The following is a 26,550-nucleotide window of genomic DNA, read 5'->3' on the forward strand; positions in this document are numbered from 1 at the left end:
AGAGTCTCCAGAGAATTTCTTTACATTTTGTTTTTTCTTTAATTTTCATGACTGCAGCCAACAGCTAAGGACAATTAGTCAAGTTAGAATTTTTTACTGAAGGGGTGGAGCTTCACCCCAAAAAAGATTTCAAACATTGGATGATGACTACTACAACAACTCACTCTTTTCTTAAATGGGTGTTTGAAAATGTAAATTTTGATGAAATACATGATAATGGAAATGTCTGTGTAAATTCTCAGTCATCCAGGTCATTGTATCCAAGGTAGTTTTCTCTGTCAACTGGACTGGGTTTCTTCTCTTGAAGATGTTTCGCCTTCTATCCAGAAGGCTTCTTCAGTTCAGAACTGAAGAAGAAGAAACCCAGTCCAGTTGACAGAGAAAACTACCTTGGATGATAATGGAAAGTCTTTTAGCTCTGCCTCCCCTCCAACATGTTTACATTTCCTTGGGAAAAGGACATATTTGCACAAAAAGTCCTAGTATCCAACTAAATGTGTAGAAGTGATATTTTGGGCCATTTCATGCTTCAAAGACAAATTTGAGTCGGGTCATCACCACAGCAACAGCCAGCTCATGTAGCCTTAGCAACTGCTGGCTCATTTTGTCATAGATAAATAACTTTTCCAGAACTGGACTAACTTTAAATATTTATTTTGCCACAACTTCATGGCCCGCTGTTGTAGAAAGCAGTTCTGCAGCCAGCCACTGCGAGAGCCATTACTTCCTCTTTGTTGTAGGTTACTTAGATTTTGAAACTGTCTAAACCTCCCACCATTTCCTCAATTTAGCCCCTACAACTGTTCCTGCACATGGGAACGACAGGCCTAAATATTTGCTTCACGGATTTTCAAAGGGAAAAAAACAATTCAGTTTAATGTGCTCTACAAATGCAGATACAGGTATATTATTACTTGGCAAAAAAGTATTTCAATCAGTGAAAATGGAATTCCAAGTGTAATTCCAGGAGCAGTCACCAAGGGCGCTGTAACAAACAGTACACCAGTTGTAAAAAGCTGAGGATTCACGTTTTATTCTGACTTGACATTATTTTCACCTAAACATCTGATCATAAAGGTGAAACTCCAAGATTGAAGTCAAATGTGGGTAAAAAGAACTTTTCACAACACAGTTTCAGCAGCCGCCAACAATTAGACACTTAAAATACTTAAAAAGGCTAAAGGTTTGGTTTACCAGCTGGACTTTGTGGACTTGGGTAAAGAGAACTGACCCAGGACCAGTATAAAACTGGGTCTTCACAAGGTGCCTCCTTTCAACTGATCTCACTTCCTATCATTTATTGAGTGTTAGTTTTCAAAATCCTTCCTGCACAGGTTGTTTTTGTAGGTTTGTGAGAAAATGTCAACGCCACAGACGAACAGCAGCGAAACCGCAGAAACGAGCTGATGGAGGAACCGTCTGACTCCGATACCTGATTGGTTTGATCAGTACCATAAAAGGGGACTGAAAACCAGCGCTCAAAATCACTGAGAAGTGACCATGAATACCAGTTCCAGTCCTCTTCAGGGAAATGGTGTCTTTTCCTGACACGGGCATGGTCGCGTGCACAGGCCATCGTCCTCTTGACGTCAGACAGATGTTGCTCTGCTTCAGCTCCCAGGAGCTGGAAGTGGTGGGATAATGGGGATTATTTCAGGAAGTAAGGAAAGATGCCGGAGTTTCCCATGGTGTTTGTAGACGAAGGTGGTCCAGGCTCTTTTTGGTGAGGTCAGGATCTTGAGGGGCAGCTGGGGCGGAGCTAAAGAAGGCTGGTTGGATTTTTCAGATATTTCTGTCGTGGATCTGAAAACGTCCCATCAAGATTGGGACAGGGCCGATTCTGGAATGCAACAATTCCACATTTGAATAAAACAGGTTAAATCATCCATTTTTAGAGTAAAGGCTTGATTGGAAGCCAACTGGGTTCACATGGGACAGTTCAGATTACAGAACTCTTCCTCCATTAGACCCAGTTTGCACTGCAGTGTTTCAAACTGGACCAGATTAGTCCAGATGCGATTAGGTTTGGATTATAATTATGTGGACACTTGACCTCTGAGGTCTGCAAATGTTTACATTTATATGGTCTGAGAGCTTTGGAGCGCTCGGGACGCTGAGTTCTCTGCATTTGTCTGAGTCCTTCATCTGGGCTGATCTGGAGCTGCTGGCTGAGGTTAGCAGCTGCAACCCTCTTTGGGTGCTTGGTTGTCAGCATTGAGTCGCCCCCCCTGAGGTGCCGATGGTTTGTGCTGGACTCCCGACTCTGCAGCATTCAGGTCTAAGCTGCCATCCTGGATGTTCTGATAGATCCTCTTTGCTGCTTCCAGGAAGGCTTCTTCCACGTTTTCTCCTCTGAGAAAAAAAAATTCAGACACAATAAAGACTGAAGAGTCTTCACGTCCATTTCAGGAAGTAAAACTTCGACTGTACGCTCGTGTATGCAGGAACCGGGATCAATCAACAACTACCTGAGGGGAGACGCTACCAGGGGTCAACCCCCTTTAACTTTGGTCCCCAGTCAGGCATCAACTGGGTCAGGTTTTCTGTGTATGTTTGTGTGCATGAGTGTGTGAGCTTACGTTTTAGCGCTGGCCTCTAGAAACAGTAAACCTGATGAGAAACAGGCGGTAAAGGTGTCAGTCAGTGGGCGTTCACCTTCAGCATTACCTCAGACGCTCCTCACCGTTCTCCTCAGCGAACTGTTTGGCCTCCTCGTAAGTTACGTCTCTCTGGGCCTCCAGGTCGGCCTTGTTTCCAATCAGAATGATGACCTGGAGACACAACAGAAGAAGGCAAGTCTGCTCTTTCACTGCTCATCCTGGAACAACAGCAGACACCTGTCTGTGGAACTGAAGTCAGCAGGTTGGAATGATCAAAGGTCACCTGCAGCTAGTCTGAGTTCTTACCTGAAGGCCAGAACTTAAATGGAGAGAACAGGTCCAACAGAGCTGCTGAGCATTTGTCTTACCTAATCTGGTTAGGGTTTTTCAATGGTCTCAGCGAAATGTTCAGATAAAAAGGTGGGGGGTGGATAATGTCTGTGAAAGTCCTCACAAAGGTAGAAGTGCAGAGGTGTGTGTGGGCGTGTCCACTCACTGTGTTAGGATTGGTCAGGTTCCTGGCATCTGTCAACCAGCTGCTGAGGTGATTGTAGGTGCTTCTCCTGAACAGAGAGTCGTTGTCATGACAACATCCACATGACACATGACTCCACCCCCATCAGTACCTGGTGATGTCATAGACCATGAGGGCCCCCGCAGCCCCCCTGTAGTAGGACCTGGTGACGGCCCGAAAGCGCTCCTGTCCGGCTGTGTCCCAGATCTGAAGCTTCACCTTCTGACCATGAACCTCCATAATTCTTGTTCCAAACTCCACCCCGATGGTGTGAGGACAGTCTGCCATGACTGCACACAAACACCTTTTTAGTTCTATCTTTGTGAGGACTCCCATAGACATGACTCCATCAGAACCCAAATCAAATGTCTATGATATCAAATGAAACTGGCCACAAAGATGCCTTCAAAAAAATGTGAAGAAAATGAAACAGCTGCCACATCGATTAAATCCTGTACTTTTATGAAAGCTCTACATTTCAAGTCAAGCTCAACTTTGTTCACATGCTTTGACGACAGCATTCATATGATTTATAATGTTTACTATAATAAGCAGTGTGTGACACGTGACATATTAGATGAGATGAAGACGGGATGGGATGGAGAAAGTGTGGACAGGTTTTTGAGGGAGGAAGACTGACAAAGCAAGAGAAAGAGTTGAAGATGAAGAGCAACTCACATTTTTTCTCTGTGAACTGATGGAGCAGACAGGATTTCCCCACTCCCATGTCCCCTGGACAGGTGAGCAGAGATCAGAGTCAACACAAACACTCCCAACTGTCTCCATTAAACCAGTAACTTTGTAGTACTCCAAAATGTCCAACTTGTTTGATTTGATCCCTATGTCCCAGTATAATCAGTCCATTTATACCTTCTGTCTCTGTGTAACTAGTCCATTTATCCTCTCTGTTCCAATATAATCAGTCATTTTGTCTCTGTCCCAGTATAACCCGTCCATTTCTTCGTTGTCTCACATCGTATCGACGAACTCGAGGGTGTGTTTGTTATGTGTCACTTGTGGTCGCGGGGCGGTGCCTTACACTAAGAGACAGTTCTGCTCTTCCTTCGTGAACAGCGCTCACATAATTATTTAACATGCAGCATGTCATTTCCTTATTTCGGTTCCTGTGTTTGTCACTCACCGATGATGATGTACTTGAAGATGTAGGAGTAGTTGTAAGGTGCGGCTGTCATTTTGGCACTGTGATGATAGATAAAGAGCATTAAAGCTCAGAATTATTTAGAACTTTGCTTGGTGTCGGCGTCCACGCCCTGTCTGAACCGAAACCCTCACAACTCGGATTCTCAGTGGTCAAATACCCGCTAAAAAACATTTAATCTTGCATACATACCAAAGAAGCAAGGCTAAGCCAGTTTACCATTTGGTGCTACAAGACACATGGTGACAGTACTTTACCAAGAAAGAAGCCACATTTGACACAAAGACTAAAGACATCAGCTGACCCGAGTCACCGAAAAAACATCAGAATTCCTCCTGGGAAATTAGCTCTGATGCTAACCGGCTAATAGCTGTACTTCTCTTTAAGCGTAGGTGAGGACTTCACAAACAGGCGAGTAATGTTAATAAAGATTCTAAATCGACACTGTAGGATTGAAAAGAGGATATTCACCTTCGGTAATAGTGCTTATTCGACCTTTGAATCAGGTTTCAATGTAGATCGAAGGGCTGATTGTTGGTTAGTTAGCCCAGCGAGCATCCAGGAAACCTCTCTCCTCTTCCGCGATTCTTCTTCTCTGTTTAAACCCCCCCAGTACATAACACTGATTTACTGCCACCAAGTGGTAATAATGTGAATGGACGTGCGACAGTATTTTTTTTATTATTATTTCTGTTGGAATTTTTTAATGACTCCATGTAGCCAGATTAGTTCGATCCTCTTGTGTTTGAGACCATGTTGAAATTCTGGCTTTCTCTGAGGATTCTAAATTAAGTCTATCACAGCAGGCAGGAAAACAGGAGGAGTGTCAGGAGAGGCTGGATAAAATATAGAGGGGGGGGAAAGCAGAGATGACTGAGAAATAAAGGACTTATCAAACAGATGAAATGAAAACAAAATTTAATGTCAAATCAGGTTTATTATAACAGTGTTTAGTAAAAAAAAAAAAAACATTTTCCTGAGATTATAACAATAGCTGATATAAATGAGTGATTGTCATAGAAACCTTAAATTGTTTTACATAGAGAATTTAAAGCCTAACAATGTTAAAACAGATTTGTCTGTGTCCGGTATAGATGGTGTAAAATATGATATAAAAAGTGAGGTTTTTTTTAACTCTTTAGACTTGAGGTTGATTTACTATAATAATTCTCACTTTTGTATGTGGTCATTCGCTCCTCCACTTCAGATCCCTGTGTTTCTTTGTCACTTTAAATTCAGAGATATGGATTGTAAAAACTACAATTAGAAGAAAAGAGTTCTGAAGTTACAGTTAAACTTGATTCTTCAACAGCGTCGGACCTCCAGGTCATAGGGTTGGAGTCTGATGATGGAGAAGCTCATTGGATGTTTGCTGTCAGGCAGATGCTTTGGTTTCCCACTCCTGCAAAAACAGAAACCTTGATGTCAGCACAACTCATCATGTTCTGCTCTTTTTGCACCATCATTCAGGAAGAGCATTTAGACACGTGATCATTGGACCTGTCAAAAAACACCAAAGGTCGCACTGAAGGCTTGTTTTGACAATAACAGGAGACAGAGATGATATGGATGTGTGACTGACCTTCCTCCTCTGGAAGACCTTCCCGTGTTCGATGAACAGGGATGAGGGCGCTCGTCTCAGGGAGGTTTTGGCTGAGGCTGTCCGTCGCAGCAGAGGGTTCAGGAAACCTGCCTGGACCAGCAGAGATGTTCCAGGGGAAAAGCATGAAGACCATGGAGCAGCACATTTCTGCAGCATGAACGCGTGAACATAAAGACACAACATGTAGAGGATACTGATCCTACCTGAGCGCGCTCGGTGTACACTGCCAGCGACTGTCTGAAAGAGGTGCGCTTGTTATGCTTCCCAGCAGAGGTCAGGTTGATCTCTGAGCCTGCCCTCAGATGCACCCTCCTCTTCTCTGTCAGCTCCAGCTTCTGAACACCTCGTTCCACATCCGCTGACTTCCTGTCTGAGGTAGAGGAATAGGTTTCACTTAAGTCGATCTGGTCTTTCACAACATTATCAAATGTATTTCGGAGGAGATTAAGTATTTGTCCATGTGGCGATTAGCTGGAGCACGAGTGGGAATGACTGACTTGGTTTGGTGAGGATGGTGTTGCTATAGGTCACAGAGTCTTTGGACAACATTGAGCTGCACCAAACTGAATCCTGAGAGCTGCGGAGCTGAAGAATGAAGGTGGACTTGTTAACACATCACTTAAAAGCTCATGGTTTGGTGGCTGTGTAGAGGGTACCTGGTGTTCCAGGATGGAGCTGTTGGAGTAGATGTGCTGGCTCTGCTGTGGCACCTGGATCGGGTCGTCCATGTAGTTGTTGTAGGTGGGAAATTTCTGAAGCTGCAGCCCACTGAGATGAGTTTATTATCAGAAACACTCATAAAATCATTTTAATAAATAACCATCCACTCCTCCCAGGCCTTCCTACCAGGGGCCTCCTCCTATGCTGTCTTGTGTGCTTTTGTTGTCATGGTAACTGTGATTCGCAGCTCCATCCTGCAACACCTTTAACCATCGCCTCTTTTCTTCTGGACTGCTGACCTGCAGCGAAGGTTAACACACGCTGTCATGACGCCGTTACCACCAGCTATTTACTCCTTTCTCAGCTCACCTCCAGCACGGCCACCTGGTCACTGATGCACAATCTGATCCGGTACGAGTGTTCTGTGTCAGGACCGTCCCTGATCTCACACCCTGTGAGCGGGATGGAGTACTGAGGCGAGTGCTCTGCCTCGCTCACCCCCTCTTCCTCTCCAAACATGTTGAGAAGGCTGCCGTTAACCTGACACAGTAAACTCTGCCATTGACAGTTCATCATCACGCTCAGGTAACCTGGCAACCACACAACAGCCACATTAGGCTTCACATGAGGTTCGTCTGTCTTTGGCAGCATCAAACTGTAGAACTGCTACAGTCAACCAGTAATAAAAAAAAAAGTCTAGTTTTATTTTTACAGATAAAAGATCAGAAATTAGGATTGATAATATCAATAAAAACCTTTGTGACGGAGGCTTCGCGGAGGTGAAACCTTCTGGCCCTCACAGACGAGCGAACCCGACTGCAGACAACAATACAGCAATGAAAACACTGACTGTGTGTGTGAGAGTGTGTGTTCCTCGACTTGCTACACGCCAAGGACCAAAATAGACATTCTACTACTGACCCAGGATCAGGGGTCAGGGCTCAGGGGGTGAGATGGGTGGACAGGAGCTGGGAAATGCATTATGTGTATGGAGGTCCTCAGAAAGATAGACGTAAAAGGACGTGTGTCTCTCACCCTGCAGGACAGCATCTGATCTGTTGGGCTGCTCTCGGGTGGTGTTTCAACTCCACTCACTTCTTGGATCACCTGAGCACACAAACATGTAACACACACATGAATACTACACACCCACACTTTGAATATCTTATATGCAGCTCTGAATACTATTATAAAGGTTCTGGTTCTGGTTGAAATGAGACAGAAAAATATTTGATTCCAAATTTGTCTCCACTTCTTGTTTAAGCTCCTCATCTTTGGCCTATGACTTTTTCGTGGTTGTCAGTGGATGAATTTCCCAGGTTAAATAAAGCAGATGACAAGTGTGTGTTTGAACTTTGGTTTGAAGAATCAAGAGAATTTTTTTTAAGAACACTTCTCAAAAATGTTGAATAAAGACAGCAAAGACAATTAGAATCATGCGCCATACCCTCCTCCACTCGTCAGCCTGCTGGAAGCTGCTATATCCCAGCACCAGTGTCTCAGAACCCAGCAGAACCAGTTTGAGCTGATGCTGGACCTTCCTGTTACACTTGGACTTATAGACCAGATGACACCCTTGCAAGTTCAACTCCAGCTGAGGCAGCAGGTCCTGAGCGCATTTATAACACTGACACACACACACACATGCACACGTGCGCGCACACACACGCGAGCCCGTACACAGACACACACACAGACACACACACACACACACACACACACACACACTCTGATTTAACCCACAGGGTTGCCCCTGTTGTCAATGACAGACAATACATGTCAATGCTAAAGCTAATCTATTTTAGCTTTTGGTGTCTCAGTTTATTATTTAGAAAATTCAGTTAAACAGCAGCTAATTTAGCAGCACTCATATCATTGAATCTCATCTAATCTCAATTTAAAGGTAGCAGCACAAAGCAGCAGATGTGGTTCCTCCAGTAAACACTCATCCACTAACAAACATCTGAAAGACTGACCAGCAGCACGTCCTTCCTGATAATGAACAGCTGCTTGATCCACTGTCCAAGCCACTTCCTCCTCCAGAGATAACCACAGATACGGGACTCAGGGGCAGGCCTGAGACAGGGCTGAGATGCACTCCATTGGATGTAGTGAGCTCTGTCTTTCACAGGCTCCTCTTCATCATTTTCATCTTCCTCCTCCCCATAAGACTCATAGTGGCTGCTGTCTGACTCTGTCTTTTCTGAAGAAATAACAGAGATGGCAGATTAATTCATGATCAATCACCTCATGGCGATGTGATGATTATCAGGCACCAGTGTTTGATGTGCCTGTTTCTGCTACATAAGGCGCAGCCTCTTCATAGGTATCATCATCATCTTCATCATCAGCAGCACCACCTCCTGGACCTCCTGGAGGGAGGGGTAGCGCCGCTGGACCCTGGATAACACATAAACAGGGTCAGGGTTAATGTTGGAGCGTGGATTTAGTTGGGTTGTAGTTTAGTTGTGTGTGTATGTGTGTGTGAGTGTGTCTAATCAGTTGCCATCAGTGACCACTTCCTCCCTCTTAGCCAATAGAGGCCAGATGACCTCGTCTGTAAATACTGAACGTCCTGCCACTCCCTTCATACACATACAAACACACACACACACACACACACACACACACACACACACACACACACACACGGGCGTGCTCCTCCCAAACCTCAAGAGGGCCCAGGCTGTTATTATGAACCCCCTCCTCCATTTATCTAAAAAAATTCCTCTTTCAGGTTCTTGGTACTGAATGCAGTATTTTTGTTTGCTTTCACAACAAAAACAGGAAGCTGTTTCTGTTGTGATGCCTCTGTGTCCCATAATGCACTGTGTGTGTGTGTGTGTGTGTGTGTGTGTGTGTGTGTGTGTGTGTGTGTGTGTGTGTGTGTGTGTGTGTGTGAGAATACCCCATTGGTCAACCTGACAGGTGAGCCCTGCTTTAACACCAGCTCAGAGAGACCATCAGCATCTGGACACACATATATGAGATTTCTGAAATTGTGGCGATTCAGTCTGACTTACTGTTCCAGCAGACTCACCTGTCCCAGGTGTGTTAATCTGTTCATTGCTAAGAGACAATGATGGGCAGTTCATGATCATGTACTCTGCATCTTCTATGCATGAGAAGACAACAAAAATTCATGTGGCTTCAGTTAATACTGCAGTTAGCATCAGTACCAGAGTAGAAGTACTAATTCCTGTATTATTACCAGGACCGTCGGCACCCTGTAGCTGTGACAGAAGCTCAGAGATCGATTTCCTCTGAGCCTGAGCGATGTAGCTGAGGTTCTCCAGGTCCAGAACCAACAGGAAGGACTGTAGGTCACACAGTAGCCTGGACAAGACTAGGGAGGGGAGGGGGGGGGGGATTAATAGTATTGTTATTATTAATCATTGTTGTAACTGCTAGCAGTAATAATAAACAGAGCTGCTGGTTTGATTGTGAGGGAGGAACAGCAGCTTTGTGGTTCCTCTGTTAATGAGTAGCTGAGACCAGGCTGGATGCTGACGTCTCTACCTGCTCAGGTGACCTTCTGACATTACACATTAACTGAGGCCAGAGCAAACACACAGATAAGCTGATAATATGTAACACATACACAAAGATCCCAGAGCACAACAACCTGCAGAACCTCCAGAAATATTTTCACTGAAACAAGAAGACTGAAACAACAAGAGGAAGCAAAATCCACCATAACCAGTAACTCATACTGGACCACTAGAGCCTCCTACACTGTTTGTCTTCTGTTTGTTGGACTGAAGCTGCTGCAGAGGCCTGAAGGATTATCATGAGAAGGAGGAGAAGATGTAGAGAGAACAGACAGCTCTTGTGTTCCAGCTCCATTCACAAAGACAGAGCGAGTCCAGTTGGACTGGGCTGAGTGGGAGACCAAGGTTAAAAGTCCCTGATGAAGTTGGAAGCTCCTGTTCAGTTGCTGCTTTAAACACTGCTGCTCATAGCTTACACATCCACAACACCTCAACAACAACAGACACAAATATCTGGACTCTTCCTGCCCAGCACCAGTCAGCACCACACAGAGAGGAAGTGAGTGCCTGTTTGATGATTGCTGGAGCTCCCTCTACAGGCCATCAGTGCAAAGCTCTGATAGATGTGTCCATATTTGCCACATTTGATCACTTTGAACCTGGCTGAGAACAACAACCTTTATGATGATGCCATCCTATGGAGGAAGAGACAAGCAGCAGAAGAGATTGTTCCTGAACACAGCTTATCACGGGATCAACATTACTTCCTGCCTCTGGCCTTGATGGTGCTGAAAACACACACACACACACACACACACACACACACACACACACACACACACACACACACACACACACACACACATCGCTGAGTTTGTAGGGGTGCTGACAAACTTTGGAAGGTGTTCTGGTAAAGGGGGAAGTGCCAGGACACCTTTAGAGTACTGCCAAGATGCCCTTGAGCAAGGGACTGAACCTCCCATAATGCTCCCATAGGGCACACCGAGGGGGCAGGGGTGGACCTGCCTTCACCCACATGTTGCTGGGATCGACTCTAGCATCCCCCAATGGCTCCAGCAGGGTTAAAGTGGTCAAAAAGACCAAGAACTTTGAGACATTTAAAAAAGATCTGTGAGATCAATGAAGGAGAGAAACTGATAAAATGGGAAGATTCTTGTGGAGGACTACTGGGAACAGTCACCTGACTCTTGGGAAGAGATGAGTCTGAGTCTCACAAGGGCTGAGCTGGACCTAAAGCGTTCTCATGACAACTGAGGTATTTAGAGTTGCCATCCTGTTAGACTGCATCCAAACTGTCCATATTAGAAGAAACAGGAATTGTGGGCACATGTCATCATGACGATACCAGAGTTTCTAAAGAACGGAAACTTTCCAGAAGCTAAACAGTCAATTAGCTGCATCTCCTGAGAGGAGTGGGAGGACGAGGAGGAGGGGGAGTAGGGGGTGATGGTGATGAGGACGATGGGCAGACAGCGTTTCCGATTGCTGCTGCTGTAGTTAACATGCCATTAGTGATAAAATTCAGCACAGCTTCTCTGAACTTTAGCTGTTATTGGAAGAAAGAGCAGTTCTGAAAGGATCAAAGAGCAGCTCTGAAACACTCACACAATGTGTTCGGTCTATTACACCTTCACAATAGTCAGGAACTGTTGTTGAAATGAAAGTTCCCTTCTGATTTCTTTGAGTGTGAATGTCTCACTACATATTTAGGATTATAAATATTCATCCTTACCCTTCTGTTTGTCCATGTCTGTCTCAGCAACTCTGGGTGTTCATTTCAATGCTGAAAACACCGCACAGAACCCTGAAACACTGAACCTCCTCTTCCTCCTCTTCTCTGCTCCTCCTCTTCTCTGCTCCTCCTCTTCTTCTTCTCTGGTTCCTCTTCATTGGTCCAGTCACTGTCAGGCTTCATCTGTGTGCCATTGTCATCAAAAGGGCGGGGACAGAGAGGAGGCCAGCCCCATCTCGTCCCATCCTGTCTTGTTAATTGATTTAGTCCTTCTGTCTCTTATAAATGATTTTATAACTGCTGGTTTACATGAGAAAAAGAACAGTTGTTTAATTTTTGTTGTTGATGTTGTGCACACATAAAGTTAACTTTTATAGATGTAAAACATATATATCAAAATATTTGATTAATTTAAATGTTGCCATATTTGCTGGTTAAGTTTTGTGAGTTTAATGAATTCCAGTGAGAAAATGTTGCTGGACCTTGGGGGGCTGTGCAGCAGAAGGTCTCAAACACGAAATGAAGTTGCCAGAGATGAGATAGGATGTTTTTGTTTTTTAGTCTGAGCAGCAGAAAAATTAAAACAGAAGAAGAATGTAAATGAGCCGCTGATTCTGTTCTTTCTTACAGAATCTGTATTCGTCGAACCAAACATGTGGCTTATCTCTGAGAGGACGTTAGCTCATCTGGTAGCATGCTGCTAGCATCGTTTCCTGTTACCAGACACAGTTCAGGAATTTGATGTTAGCATAATTTGTGGGAGCAGCTGCTCCAAGATGAGTTCGGTTAGTTACTCTGACAACACTGGTTGTCAGAATAACTGGAGGAGGTGGAGACACGGTAGACACGATGACTTAGGCCAGGGGTCAGTAACCGGCGGCTCTGGAGCTGCATGTGGCTCTTTAGCACTGCCCTAGTGGCTCACTGGAGCTTTTTCAAAAATATGAAAATGGAAATTGTTTTAATATAATTTTTGTAGGAGGAAAAACATGACAAACTTTCTTAAAGTTTTCCAATGCTGTAAAAGTGTGTATAATAAATATTTAATTTCAACATCTCATTATAATGGAAGTTAAACTTAAAGCACCATCGTACAGCAGAGTGGTCACGTGGTGCATCATTCTCTCAAAACATTTCATCATGAACGCTCATTATGTATTTGTAGCCCACTTATCATTTGGAAAGTAGGCTAAAACAGCTAATATAGACACTTACAGCATGTGTTGCCTTCATTATAAGCCCTATATATATAAGGCTTTTAATTTTTTGCAGCTCCAGAAAGATTTGTTTCTTGTTTTTTTGGTCCAATATAGCTCTTTCAACATTTTGGGCTGCCAACCCCTGACTTAGGCCATATTAGTCCGGTGGAGTTGACAGTATAAATATTCATATTCAGCTGAAAGCAAATAAAAATGTTTTTTTATTGTAACTCATTGATCATGTTTCATGTCACCACTCATCAGTTAATCATTCCTAAGAGAGCAACAATCATGTGATTATTGTGGTTTAGGACAGTAGCAGAGGCTTCCCATAGGTGAATGAGCTGATCTATGACCTCAGTATGATGTCACTGAAACAGCCCTCAGTGACATCAGATACATGCCATCATTAGACAGGAAAACCAGATGGTTTCAATGTCACATATCCAAAGTTTATATGTCCATGTCAATTAAAAAAAAAGAACAGATACTTTAAACATACAGAATAAAAGTAGCAATCTTTGTGTCATCATGGGATTTGTCACATCAACTCACTTCCTGTTTCTTGTCAGCATCATCAAACAAATAATCTGAAGTGAAGTGATGACCATCATCGTCATCATCATCCTCCTCCTCTTTGCCACGGAAACAGGAAGTGTGTAGTGGCAAGGCAGATGTGATGGAGGCTGTGGTGGTTGCAGCTTGTTGGTGTATGTGGCAAAAGTGAATTCCAATATAAAATGCTCAAATTTGCTTTTAAGTGTGCCACAAGTCCCATTTTACCCTCAAATCACACGAAAATGAAGAACAGAAGAAACAAAGGTGGAAAACTGACAAAATGACATCACTTCCTCTCAGTCTCGCTACTGTTAGCAACAGTTAGCAATCCCCTCAGCAAACATGTTAAAACCTCCAGAGCACACCAGCCAAGGTCAGAGGAGTGGAGAACATATGTGAGGCCTGCAGAACCTCCAGCTGATATAGACAGTTCTGACAGATCCAGGATCAGTTTTAGATCAGCTGACAGTCTTCATGATCCAGAGGAAAATCATTTAATATACACATCATTCATGCAAATCCAAATGTTTCCAGTGAGGTGAAGGCTAAAAATATCTGCACGTCATTTGGTTAATGGACACAAGTCAATGGGACAAACCTCCAGTTCAAAGGTTTCAGTGAATAAAAGCTCACAGCAGCCAATATTGCTATAAAGACCAACCATCAAATATACCAAAACTCAGAAGAGAGGAAGGAGAGGAGGAGGAAGAGAAGAAAATATAGAAAAGTGTTTGCTTTCATCTGAATGAAATGAAACTTTAAAATCAACTTGATAAAATCACTCAGTCACATGACCTCGGCAGTCACATGACCTCAGCCAAATCTGGATGTTTTACCAGTGACATCATTGATGGCTGAGCCAATCACAACAATCTCTCCCATTAGTGAAGAATAAACTCTAAAGGAGTTTGTGTTGGTAAGATCAAAGATAAAGATGACATAATCAGGCAAGCTGTTGTTCTCCTCTGAGCAGATCAAGAACATCACTTTAAACAACTTTACAGAGTCCAGAAAATACGATTTTGAAACAACAATCATTAAAACAACAGGACGTCTGTAGGTGTCTGGTGTTCAACGTCCTGCAGCCAAGCCTGAGTGCCTCACTAACAGTAAGCTTCTGTGGTGACGATGATGCTGATGAAGATAATGATGATGGTGGAGCTGATTGTGACAGTCGGGTTGGGTGTCAGAAGAGGATGATTATGGGAGTTATCAGAAGAGGCAGACTTTCTTCTTCAGCTCATTTCTCTTCCACACAGACAGAAGGTCAAAGTCCTCAACGGTCATTCCAAAAATGCTGAAGAACTCCTCTTTAGAAAGGTGTCTCTGGCAGGGGGGGGGGGGTGGGGGGGTGGAGACAGGTGTTACGCATACAGGTCCAGAGTGTGTGTGTTACTACGGGTTAGGTTTAGTGAGTATCAAATTTACATCCTTCTTATTATTCTACCAAAGTGAATACATTTTTGGGGAGTGAGGACATTTTTGCCTGGTCCTCACAACTTCAAAGGCCTGTTTGCAGGTGAAAATCTTGAGGTTAGAGCTGGGTTAGGGTCAGGGGTCAGAGGGGTAGTTGTGATGTGTGTGTTTTACCTCCAGCTTCATCCTGTCCACACCAGGGGGAAGTTTGCTCCGCCTTCTTTGAGTCACCAGCAATGTTTCATAAGGGTAGATCTATGAAATCAATCAAGCGATCAATAGAGATGTAAAAGAGGTCTGACAGCAGTGAACAGCTTGATGATAAAGGTTAGTTACTTTATGACCCCACATGCTGGGAAGCGAGCCCCCTCTGTCCATCTTGGAGTCTCCATTCTTCAAAACAGACACCTCATGTTACCACAGTTATTGATTATGGATCAGAAGTCAGAAAGATCAGACTGTACCTGAACATCTGCAGGGAGAAAAGGATCATTCCATGAATGATGAAGACTGAAAAAGTTTGTTACATTCCTTCAGGTGAAGTTTTACCTGTTTTCTCAGACGAGCTGAATTCGGCTGATTGCAGCTGAAAACACACACAAAGAAGATGAGTGATGGCGCCGCCATCAGCCGGAGCACTGACCTCACTTCCGTGTTCAACAGCTCTCACCCTGGACACGCCCTCCCTGGAGCATGCTGGGAAATACCCTGCCCTGGAGGTGCTGGACCCTGCAGAGGAACACAGGTCTTTTACACTGGGGAGGGGCAAGGGTATCACCAGTAGGACATGAACATACTGTCGTGATGACTGTGGTCTGGCAAGGAGCGTGTCTTCCTCCTCAGAGGAGGGGCAGTGATCTCCAGCGCCTCCTTCAGGATGATCTTACCCAGATTAGATTGAATCTGTAGAGACCAGGTAACACCAAGTCAGCTCAAGAGGAGATTAAACCAGATCAGATCATATCAAACTAGATCAAAATAAAACAGCTGTAATAAAGGTTTATAAATATCTCTTCAAGCTTGCAGACCACAGTTGAGCAGATGGACAATAAATAAAAGCTGTTTCTCTGATGCTCCTATGTGGAACTGTGACCTGTTCTGAAACCTGTTCAGACCAATCAAATCGGTTCAGGTGGGAAAACCTTGTCGAGTTCTTTTTTTTGAAGCACTCGGAGGCTCCAGAGATCATCAGCCAGCTCCTCCTCCTCCTCCTCCTTGTCCTTCCTCATCTCCTTCTCTGGGCAGAAGAAAAAAAGAGGAGGTAAATAGAGACTTTAGGAAAATTGACATAGAAAGGAAGGAAGAAGGCATGTGTGTGTGAGTGTGTGGTTGTACCAATCACAGCCAGTGAGGGAGGGCAGGGCCAGGACTCCATCTCAATCTTGGATGGCAGGTTTGGATCTGGAGGGTGAGCTGCTGGAAACTTGGAGGATTCAATGATCAAATCCTCAAAGTGTTTCCCCTGAGGAACCTGAGAGGGTGATAGGTCTGTCTCACACATGCGCGCACACACACAAACACACATACATGCGCGCGCGCACACACACACACACACACACGCACATTTAAGGTTTTTACAATTTACATTTTTGAATAACCTTAATTTGTTAATCAGGTTTATTAAATGTGAACACACCTTGTTTGTAAATAGGAGGCTTTTTATAGATGTTAGTGCCATTTTCTGAAAGAAAGAAAGAAAGAAAGAAAGAAAGAAAGAAAGAAAGAAAGAAAGAAAGAAAGAAAGAAAGAAAGAAAGAAAGAAAGAAAGAAAGAAAGAAAGAAAGAAAGAAAGAAAGCTTTGATTGTAAAATCAGAAATCTCGTAAATGCTGATCTGCATCAGTCCTGAATAATTTACCGGGCCTGTGGAAGTGTTGCCTCTTAGTATGAGAGAAGTGTGTTGGGAGGGATTTCGGAGTGTGTGATGTGGGTGGTGTGTGTGAGCTGTGCGTTGTGCAGGTCGGAATGCTGGAACCAGGTGAAGAACCTCCAGGAGAACGGAACTCCAGCAATTCCCTCTGAAAACACACAATGAGATGAACACCATCAGAACTAGATCACATGACAAGGACAGAAAAAGAAGTCCAGGCTAGATGCCATCGTTGTTGAGGACATGTGAAGGGTCTCACCTCTGGAGAGGCTGAGGGAGAGCTGGACCGAGGAGACAAGGACCTCTAGGGTTAGAAACATCATCATTGTCACAATCATCACCATCACCATCACCACCAGCATCATCAGCACCACCACTATCACACATGTGTTTTGAGCAGTTTTTGCATCAAATCTGAGCATTACCTCTGCTGGGCTATAGCTGAAATGAGGCTGATACATCATCAGATCTGGTCTCTCAATGTCCAGGATGGCTTTGTCCTGCGGCAACGCTGCCAGGTCTTTGTAGCCAATCACACCATCCTCCACCCTGACCTGGACACACAGAAGATAAAAGCCAGAAGGAGAGGGAGAAAGAGAGAGAAAGAGAGTGTGTGTGTGCAAGTGTGAGTGTGTACGTGAGTTTGTGCAAGTGTATGGGGTTGTGTATGGGTGTGTGTAAGTGTGTAGGTGAGTTTGTGTATGTAGTGTGTGTGAGCCTGTCTTACCACAATGGCAGCAGGTGATCCTCTCAGTGACAGTACACTCCCTGGAGATGTCTGAGCCAACTGCTTCTTACACACACACACACACACACACACACACACACACACACACACACACACACACACAAACACACAAACACACAATTTCTCACAACATTTTCCATTAAGACAGAATGAAAGCTTAAAGCCACAAAGCTTAACCCTCAGCTTTAGCATCAGGTGAAGGAGGAGTTACCTTTGTCATCATCCTGACGGCTGATTGGTCAGTTCCTGAGAGCAACACACAAACGGTCTGGTTAGAATTAGTCTCAATATTAGAAACAAAAATTTCAGCTTCACAAAAATTAGGAGGCACAAAGCTGTTTTAAAAAAGAGATGTACATTTAATTTATGATCAGAACAGTCAAACTTCAGGTAATCAGGGACAAAATCTGGATATAAAAAAACATCAGAGGAAAAATGTAAGTTTGGAATTCTGATAATAGAAATACACACAAACATCCACACACACACACACACACACACACACACACGCACACACACGCACACACACGCACACACACACACACACACACACACACACACACACACACACACACACACACACACACACACACACACACACAGCTGCTGCATGTCTGTATTGTTTTACATAGAATGGGATTCTTCTCGAGCTCACTGCTTTGTCTTACACACATGGCTGCCTTTCTGTGTGTGCGTGCGTGCGTGTGCGTGTGTTACCTCATGGAGAATAAAGCTTCATATCTGCATCTGAGTGCATCTGATCACTGTTCTCTACCTGGAACACATCAATCAATCAACATTTATATTTCATTTATGATGTTCAAAGTAAAACGTATAATGTTCAATGTAAAACATTTTGCCATCAGATTTACATGTGATTTTGAAATAAACATTGTAACCCATATATGTCATTTATGATCCAGAAGATACTCTGAGTTTCGTGACTCCCCAAAACTGATCTCTGCAAGGATCTGATGTCACTGAATAGCTGATAACCAACAACTGATTTTTTCAAGACTACTGGGGGCTGTGGTAACAGCAATTCAACACTGGAATGATTTTTGATCTAAAAACACTTGTTTTCATCTGACCATGAGGTCAGAGGTCACAGCTTTCACTGTCTCCTCATTCTCTTTATGTCTTGAAATTGGAGGATAATCTAAGAGACCACAGCCGGTCTCTGTTGCGACACCAGTTACAAATTGGTGACACTGGTGGTAATCAATAAGAGGACCCACTGATTAGAGTCAAGTATCACTGCTTCACCTTCAGACCTCCAGCCACAGTGGGCGCATCTGGGACCAGCCTGACTTGTTGGGCCTGACTGAAGCAACAACAAATCAGCCCAATGCAAGAATCTCAGAAGAGATAAAAAAAAATTGAAGCAAAATAGGAAAGAAAGTGCTGAGGTGGGAATCGCATCAACTTGGAGCCGACTGGCTCTTTTATATGCTTTTTTTTTAAAATGCAGAACCCCCAGGCTGTTGCTTGGTAAGAGTTTGCTCTGAAAATAAAAGTTATATTGCATTATAGATAAATTAATAAATGATATTTATCAGATTGTGAGACAGGAAATGATGTCCGCAGCTAATGCAGCAAACTCTTCAAACAACAAAGACATCTCAAGTAAACAAGAATGATATCAGAAAAGCATCAAAGAACATTTAAAAAGTCAATGAAAATGGAGTTATACCATTAATGGAGTAATGTTGTGAATACAACACTGTTCTGGTGACAGGTATGGTTTCCCTGGTTTTTACCTACTGTCCACTAGGACAACAGTCTCATCCATCCCTGGGCCAGACTGTCCCAACTCCTATGTTCCTTTCAAGAAACCTGCTCATTGACCCAAACTAATGTGGTCTCAAGAGTGACAACATTATGGAAACTTTCCTGTTGTATGTGAAAACTGGTTTTCCTGGCCAACATATCCATTCATCACAACATTGGCATCATCATTGATACTTTGTCTCTGGCTCCTACCAAGGCTGTTGTAATGACAGACTCATGATCGATCATGTAGTGTTGATCTCCTGTTGCCTTTTTCAACATCAGAACAATCAGGCTGCTCCTGATCCAGAATGCCCCCCAGCTGCTGGTACAAGCCATGCTCATCTCCTGCATTGACCACTGTAATGGTCTTATAGCAGGTGCACTGGTTCAGATGGTCCAGAACAGGAGTCACCAACACAGTGCCCGTGGGCACCAAGTCGCCCGCAATGACCACATGAGTCACCCGCAAGCCTGTTCTAAAAATAGCAAAACTCGCAAGTGAGGTGCGTCTATTTTTTTTAAAAATCACACCTGCATTTACATAGATTTTAAAATGACAATGTCTTAAAATAAAAATATAAATAAAGTGAAGGTGAACTCTGACCTAGTTCAAAGGTCAGTATTGTGCGCATGAAAGAACCTTTGCGCTTGTGGAGAATAAACTAGCGGGCAGTGAAGATGGTGAGTGGAGTGCAATTTTCTACCCCAAAAACATGGCAAAAAGAAGACAGTAAATTTATCATTTTCAAAGAGAATGGGGGGAAGAGTAATTTTTTACTACTGTGAAAGGAAGGTGTGTATGTTGCATTTGTGGGGCGACGGCGAAGCAGCACAATGTGGAGCGACGCTTCACTACGCGTCATGAAAGCTACAATGCTAACTACCCACCGGGAAGCATTCTACAGTCAGAAGGCCCATGAGCTAAAAAGTGTGTTTATAAAATGTAACAGATTTTGAGCAGAATTGCAGTAGATTTGTTCAGTTAAGATTTATTCAATATGAAAGTTATTTTTTTTAAATGTTGCATAATTTTTTAAAACATGGTTCAACATAGTTTATGAATTGTTAAAATGGTTTAGTTTCTTATGGTTGAAAGGGTCTGGTGAAAACTCGACATTTTTTTTCTGATCAAATGTAGAAGTGATCATCTGAACAATTGCTGAGATTAATAATAATAATAAAGTGTTGAATATTGATCTTTTCCGTTACCCACTCTAAGTTATACACACACACACACACACACACTTTGTTATTTTAGAGGAGTGTGTCAAGCGGTAGCCCTTCACACGACTCGGTACCCATGACGTAGCTCTTGGTTTCAAAAAGGTTGGTGACCCCTGGTCCAGAACATCAAGCATTTGGTTCAAGCCCCTTCTGCTGACCTATAGAATGGCAGCTGGATGTGCTCCTGTCAGCAGAACTGTCTTGTTGGAGTCCATCTGCTTCTTGTTTGCTGCGTTGCTCACATGAGTGCTGTCTGGTATAACTGTCTGTTCAGGCACAACAATCCAGACTCTTCTCTTGTTCCCTGGTGGAGGAACAACCTCCAGAGCTTCATCAGAGCAGGAACAACCCTCTTTACCTTCAAAAGGTCCAAAGACACAGCTGTTCTGAGAGCTCCTGCTCTCCTAACAGCACTTCTATTTCTTTTCCTCTCTCTACTCACCTTCTCTCCTCTTCATATCTCTCCTCTTCTTTCCCTCTCCACAGTTCTGCTCTGGAAGGTGTTTGCTGTTCCAAGTAGTTTATTCACATTGCTTTCAATTACATAGTGGCTTGATTATGTATCTCACTATAAATTGCTATGGACAAAAGCCTCTGTTAAAGTACTAAAACATAAATGTAAGCTGAAGTGTCCACCTTCAGTCATTGGCTTTCACTTTTGAATCAATTATATAAAAATCAGAAGACACAACAGACATGGCTCTGTGTTTGCATGTGTGTTTTATCTCAGCTCGCAGAGCGTGACCACACCCTGACAACCACCTGCTGCCACTGCCTGATGCAGATTACAGACATGACATGCTGGGGAAGTTTTGATTAAAGGCAGCTTGTGTCACAGCTCCATTCCCCAGTTCCCTGTCCCTCTGCCTCAGTAATTTTCCACTCTCCTTGCCTCTGCTCCACTCTACCTGCCAGCCACTCCCACCCCATCAGCTCAACTCCACTCACCTGCAAGCACAGTTGCAGCTTATTCCCAATCAGCCCTGCTTATAAGCCTCCCCTGCACTCTCATCCTTTGCCAGATTGTTCTTCAGCTTTTCCATGCAAGACTCCAGCACTTCTTTCCTGCCTGACCTCCTGTTGTTGAACCTGTTTGCCTCGGACCTGCCTATACCGCCTGTCTCCCAGTAAACTCACCAGCCTTCTGTCCATGACCATGACTTCTGCCTCAGCGTTTCCGGTTCCTATCTGCTCACCTGGTCCTGACTTCTCCGCCTGGTCCCGACTTCGCTGCTGCTCATCCCCAGTCTGCTCTGCTGCATCGTCAGCCTCATCTCCTGTAAGCCTCTCACTGTCACTCCTGCCCGCTTTAAATGGAACTGTACACTTCCGAGGGTTCACGTCCTCCCCCCTCCGCATTCTGGCTCAGCTCAACCCAATCCCCGAGCCTGAAACCCATAGACTTTGTGTGGGCCCTGAGCCTGAAGAACAGACTGTCTCCTGTGCTTCCTTGTCTGCCTGAGTTCCTGTTTGCCCGTGTACTAATAAAGGTCATTACCAACAGTCCCAGCTTTCCAGAGTGCTGCTTTTGGGTCCCAATTGCACCCGTCACAGCTTGAGGAGATGGATGAGTGTGTCTCCTGCTTTCTGTTGTTGAGGATGCTGTTTTAGCATCAGGCTACATTATTGCTAGCATCCTGTTAACATGTACATTTGATGTTTGGGTCCTTGACTGTGGTGACTCATTTTATAACACCAATCATGTCAACAGCACATGTGTGTGCATTCCTGTGTATTGTTTTACTTGCTACATGCTGAGCACCAAAGACCTCATTCTACTTGCAAAGTGAGGATATTTTTGGAAAATCAGGAGATTCTAGCTGGTCTTCCCAGTGTCAAAGGCCTGTTTGATAGTTAATCCCTGATGTTGGGGTTAGTTCGAGGTCAGTTGGGGTAGTGGGGCAGGGGAATACATTATGCCTGTGAAAGGCCTCACAAAGAATGAGTGAGACTCTACACAGACAAATACAAGGATGTCTGTGTGTGATGTTAGAGAAAGCTGTTGTGTTGAAAGCTCCTGAGTGACCATGACTTAAAACTGCTGCAAGCACACACACTTGCCCTCCTCCCCAGTGGCCCCCTGCTGCTCTCTCAGATAAGAGTGGGGGCCTCTGCCTGCTGTTCCGTCCAGATATTAAACACACACTCATCTTCCCAAAAGTGAGGGTGAAACACCATCACATCCATCTGCAGCTGCTCAGCTTCAGTTTCCACCAATCACAGATCAAATCTGTGGTCAGCTGACATCCACAGCAACATCCTGATGTTGAAATTAGAGCTAAATCCTCTCAGCATTTAATTTGTTTTAATTTCTGGGCCTTGGATTCAGGAGATTTTAACCTTAAAACACACATGTACAGATACACACACACACACGCTCAATGTTTGTCAGATATTAGTTCTGGATTATTTCCTGTCATCCAGCAGGTCTTCACAGAACATACATGTTCGATACATGTTCACTGTTATTTATTGAGTTCATATCAAACAAAGAATAATGTCAGTCTTCCAAGATGAATTAATTTGTTTTTAAACAATTTCAAATCTAAACTTGGACTTTGTGTCTGTGAAGGTTCTCAGTCATCCAGGTCATGGTAATTCTGGTAGTATAATCATAGCAACTGAGGAGTTGTGCCAGGTGTTTCTGAAGCAGTTGTTTTGTCTCCCCAATGTAGAGGTCTGGGCATTCCTTGCTACACTGGACTGCATACACTACGTTACTTTGTGTCTTGGTGTTTTGTCCTTTGGGTGGATGAGCTTCTACCTCAGTGTGTTGGAGTGCTTGAGATGCACCAGGATGTTCTGTTTATTAAAATTCCTCCCGAGCTTCCTTAGAGTCTACAACTTCCTTAGAGTCTACAACATATGGAAGGACAATGTTGTTCCATTTTGTGGCTGCAGCAAACACACACATGCACACATACACACGCATACAACGGACAATTCTTCTCTGTCTCCTGGGTTTTCTAGAGGATTTGATGAAGGACCTTTTCCCTCTGTTTTGGTGGGCACGTTCTGGACCGGGTTGTATAAGGTTCTAATGACACTTAGCTTGTGTTCCAGTGGGTGGTGGGAGTTGAAAAGAAGGCATTGGCCTGTGTGGGTGGGTATTCTGTAGATCTTGATGTTCAGGCTGTCTCCTTCAATGTGCACGGCACAGTCAAGAGTGCCAGACTTGTTCCTCTGACATCCTCACAGGTGAATTTGATGTTTCCATCCACTACATAGATGTATTCCATGAAGGCTTCTACTTCCAGTGTTCCGATCCTGACACATACGTATGTTGTCTGTATCTATACCAGTGGTTGGAAGCAGTTCCTGTGAAGGAGGTCAAGGCTTGGGCCACACCGGTGAGTCTATGTTACAGCCATATTTCTATTCATTGAAACCTCCATGAAACTGGAAAAAGGCAGTCGTCAGGCAGAGGTCCAGCAGTGAGCAAACATGGTGCGGAGTGAGCTTTGTCCTGTCCCCTGGTCTGTTATCCTGTAGAAGATGTTTTTTCATGGATTTAACTGTTTCTATGGTGGGGATGCAAGTGAAAAGAGTGGTGACACCATATGGTACCAACGTTTCATCTGGATTTTAAATCCTTGACTTTGTTGGTAAAGTCCTGTGAATTTTAGATGTGGTGTGTGGTCTTTCCTGCCAGAGGAGCTACAATGCTGATTAAAAGTTTTGCAATTTTGTATGTGACCGAGTAAATGCTGCTGATGAGGGGTCTAAGTGGGGCTCCTTCCTTGTGTATTTTGAGTCCGTAAATGCAGGGTATGGCTTCACCTGGGTACAAGTGTGTATGGTCAATTATTTTGTCCTTCTCCAATTGTTATTTATTAATTAATTAATTTTTATTAATTAATATTTTACTCTCTTAGTCTTTGCTGCTTGGATCTCGTCCCAGTGTCCCAGAAGCACATCAAGACAGCCCTCAAATCCTGGGGCTGGTCCTTTGTCAGATCCTCTTAAAAACCCAGAGGAGACAGAAGAATCAGCCACAAAATGGAACAACATTGTCCTTCCATATGTTGCAGGGCTTTCTAAGAAGCTCAGGAGGATTTTCAACAAACATAACATCCCAGTGCATCCAAGCCCTCCAACATCCTGAGGCAGAAGCTTGTCCACCCAAAGGACAACACACCAAGACACAAACAAAGTAACGTAGTGTATGCAGTTCAGTGCAGTGAGGAATACCCAGACCTGTTCATCGGGAAGACAAAACAAGCGTTTCACAAGCACATGGTCAAACATAGGAGAGCCAATCACACAGGCGAGGACTCAGCAGTTCACCTGCATCTGAAGGTCCTCATTTTAGGACAATAATGTACAGATTTTGAAAAGGAAGGAGGGATGATTCGAGAGAGGAGTGAATTAAGCATTTAAGTCAAAGTGGAAAAACCATCATTAACCAGAGATGGGGCTCTGACACATCACCTCTCACCTGTTAACAATACAATATTGAAAATCATCCCCAGGAGGAGAAGAAGCCATTTACTCGTGGCCACTAATGAACCCCATTGTGTCAGGGGAAGTTTCAACAACAATAATTTGGGGTGGAGCAACCAACAACCAGATGATTGAAGCTCCCAAAGTGTTAATGGCTCCTGAAAAGTACAAATATGTGGAACTCCCAAACAGCCAGCTAGAAATGATGAAGCTTCTTGGATGAGAGGTGACACGTCTTCAAGAAACTCAACAGTCCAGTTCTATGATTCAGTTACCAGAAAGGGGACTTACAAATATAATAGTTTCACATGCTTGCATGCACACACTCACACACTGAGCAGAACAACTGCTTGGATCGGTCAAAACACAGAAGCTTCTCTTTTCACGCAGCCTCAGAAACTCTTCTGTTCTCCACTCTGACAACAAAAATAATGGACGGACTGAGGGACAGACAGACAGATGAGTTACATAAACCCATGCTCTCTTACTTAATCCACTCTCCATCCCTCCATCTCTCCCCTCCTCCGTGGGAGGACCCTGCTCACTGCGGCGGCGCTTACATAACTTTAGCCGACCACTTTGACTCAATCACGGCTGCTTTCATCCCAGGAGCCGCTCTCCACCATCACACCCACCAACAGGCTGTGATACGGGGCAGCAGAGTAGGTGAGTCAGGCGGTGATGTGGAGCACCGCCGCCGCTGCAGAGTTTCCCATCACCTCTGTCACAGCGTCGGGATACCCGGACTAGGTCAAACAAAACCGGGAGGAGCTGGACTGAACATCGGGACGGTTCTACTGATTATTTCTGGATTCGGAACACGCAAACAGAGCACGGAACCGACACCAAACTTTACATCCATGTAGAACATTCGGCATCTATCCAAAGCTGTTCCAAACGTTCTCATGATCTGAGACGTTCTTCAGATGCGATCACGTGTGAGATAAACACCAGGTGAATCATACCTGTCCGTTGTTTCCGGTGTTTGACAGAAAAATCCAGCAGCTCCGACTGAGAACAAACAGCAACTGCAGCTGAGGCCAAATATATCTGCGTGCGTCCATCCGTGCGTGCGAATGTGAGTGCGCGATAGCAGCACTGAGCTCTCTCTCCTTCTCGACCGATCCATCTGCGGTTGTGGGGGTGGGGTGGGGGTTAGCCATGACTATTTGACTGATAGTTTACGGGATTATTTCATTTAAAAATGAACATTCAATAACAGGGCACAGACAGCTGCCGACCTTTATGGTTGATTATGATTATGGTTGAAACTCTTTTGCCTAGTTTTTTATTTTCATTTTTCTGATGTAGCTAATCTGTTTTTTTCCAAAGAACTTTAAAAATTAATTTTCTTTCTGAATTTATGTTTTCAAGTTTTGTTTGCATCTCATCTGTGCACAACAGGCAGGCGCTGATTTGCAGGAGAGCATCATGGGAATGCCGCAATGGTTTTCAAACAGGAGTTCAATCTGTGTTCAGTCCTCGACCCATGAAAACATTCTTTTAAATTATAAATATAAGTTACATTGTCAATACTCAC

General features: G+C 44.0%; 3 protein-coding genes and 1 long non-coding RNA gene across 13 annotated transcripts; 1 reads left to right on the forward strand and 3 right to left on the reverse strand.

Annotated features, from left to right (window-relative positions):
- Positions 1-847: 847 nt before the first annotated feature.
- Positions 848-4,901, reverse strand: LOC101064581 (ras-related protein Rab-14-like). Its single transcript, XM_003974528.3, has 8 exons — positions 4,745-4,901; positions 4,256-4,314; positions 3,793-3,846; positions 3,227-3,404; positions 3,097-3,163; positions 2,684-2,771; positions 2,580-2,610; positions 848-2,352 (listed from the first exon to the last, which is right to left on the reverse strand). The coding sequence occupies exons 2-8, from the start codon at positions 4,305-4,307 to the stop codon at positions 2,175-2,177; spliced, it is 648 nt and encodes a 215-aa protein (XP_003974577.1). The 5' UTR covers positions 4,308-4,314; positions 4,745-4,901; the 3' UTR covers positions 848-2,174.
- Positions 4,902-5,194: 293 nt separating this feature from the next.
- On the reverse strand, positions 5,195-12,818 carry LOC105418002 (actin filament-associated protein 1-like 2). Of its 3 annotated transcripts, none has more exons than XM_029829353.1 (16): positions 11,781-12,816; positions 9,748-9,882; positions 9,577-9,651; positions 9,445-9,506; positions 8,813-8,936; positions 8,513-8,739; positions 7,984-8,265; positions 7,572-7,643; positions 7,292-7,352; positions 6,906-7,126; positions 6,723-6,835; positions 6,533-6,644; positions 6,374-6,461; positions 6,080-6,246; positions 5,856-5,966; positions 5,195-5,675 (listed from the first exon to the last, which is right to left on the reverse strand). In XM_029829353.1, exons 1-16 carry the CDS (start codon positions 11,794-11,796, stop codon positions 5,649-5,651), a joined length of 1,893 nt encoding a protein of 630 aa, XP_029685213.1. In that variant the 5' UTR covers positions 11,797-12,816; the 3' UTR covers positions 5,195-5,648. The 3 variants fall into 3 exon arrangements, 2 of the variants coding, with proteins under 2 accessions (XP_029685213.1, XP_011613616.2); XM_011615314.2 differs by having other exon boundaries at positions 7,984-8,163; positions 11,781-12,815; XR_003886571.1 differs by having other exon boundaries at positions 5,634-5,675; positions 5,856-5,962; positions 11,781-12,818.
- A 361-nt stretch (positions 12,819-13,179) lies between these two features.
- LOC101068777 (dematin-like) lies at positions 13,180-26,122 on the reverse strand. Of its 8 annotated transcripts, none has more exons than XM_029829432.1 (17): positions 25,976-26,122; positions 18,288-18,345; positions 17,782-17,816; positions 17,550-17,609; positions 17,248-17,376; positions 17,082-17,126; positions 16,811-16,970; positions 16,590-16,634; positions 16,289-16,441; positions 16,096-16,190; positions 15,751-15,856; positions 15,624-15,682; positions 15,503-15,539; positions 15,418-15,425; positions 15,290-15,346; positions 15,128-15,208; positions 13,180-14,863 (listed from the first exon to the last, which is right to left on the reverse strand). In XM_029829432.1, the coding sequence occupies exons 3-17, from the start codon at positions 17,791-17,793 to the stop codon at positions 14,750-14,752; spliced, it is 1,161 nt and encodes a 386-aa protein (XP_029685292.1). In that variant the 5' UTR covers positions 17,794-17,816; positions 18,288-18,345; positions 25,976-26,122; the 3' UTR covers positions 13,180-14,749. The 8 variants fall into 8 exon arrangements, 7 of the variants coding, with proteins under 7 accessions (XP_029685292.1, XP_029685289.1, XP_029685286.1 ...); XM_029829429.1 differs by having other exon boundaries at positions 17,550-17,612; XM_029829426.1 differs by having other exon boundaries at positions 17,550-17,615.
- LOC115247504 (uncharacterized) lies at positions 20,003-21,936 on the forward strand. The gene is made up of 3 exons (XR_003886580.1): positions 20,003-20,024; positions 20,842-20,934; positions 21,590-21,936. It is a non-coding gene; the product is annotated as an uncharacterized lncRNA (long non-coding RNA).
- Positions 26,123-26,550: the final 428 nt, after the last annotated feature.

Source organism: Takifugu rubripes, chromosome 21 (genome assembly GCF_901000725.2).
Source record: "Takifugu rubripes chromosome 21, fTakRub1.2, whole genome shotgun sequence".
Lineage (NCBI taxonomy): Eukaryota > Metazoa > Chordata > Actinopteri > Tetraodontiformes > Tetraodontidae > Takifugu > Takifugu rubripes.

Excerpts from the sequence above, each read along its gene's own strand:
- LOC105418002 (XM_029829353.1), bottom strand. Across the intron at positions 8,266-8,512 it reads TCAGGAAGGACGTGCTGCTG|AGTGTGTGTGTGTGTGTGTG; the intron begins GTCAGTCTTTCA and ends GGGTTAAATCAG. Across the intron at positions 7,644-7,983 it reads AGGCTGACGAGTGGAGGAGG|GTGATCCAAGAAGTGAGTGG; the intron begins GTATGGCGCATG and ends TTGTGTGCTCAG.
- LOC101064581 (XM_003974528.3), bottom strand. The coding sequence starts at position 4,307 with ATGACAGCCGCACCTTACAACTACTCCTACATCTTCAAGTACATCATC. Across the intron at positions 3,847-4,255 it reads CTTCAAGTACATCATCATCG|GGGACATGGGAGTGGGGAAA; the intron begins GTGAGTGACAAA and ends TCACCTGTCCAG. Across the intron at positions 3,164-3,226 it reads ATGGTCTATGACATCACCAG|GAGAAGCACCTACAATCACC; the intron begins GTACTGATGGGG and ends CTCTCTGTTCAG.
- LOC101068777 (XM_029829426.1), bottom strand. Across the intron at positions 15,857-16,095 it reads AAAAAAAAGAACTCGACAAG|ATTCAATCTAATCTGGGTAA; the intron begins GTTTTCCCACCT and ends TGGTCTCTACAG. Across the intron at positions 15,209-15,289 it reads CCAGCATGTGGGGTCATAAA|ATCTACCCTTATGAAACATT; the intron begins GTAACTAACCTT and ends TTGATTTCATAG.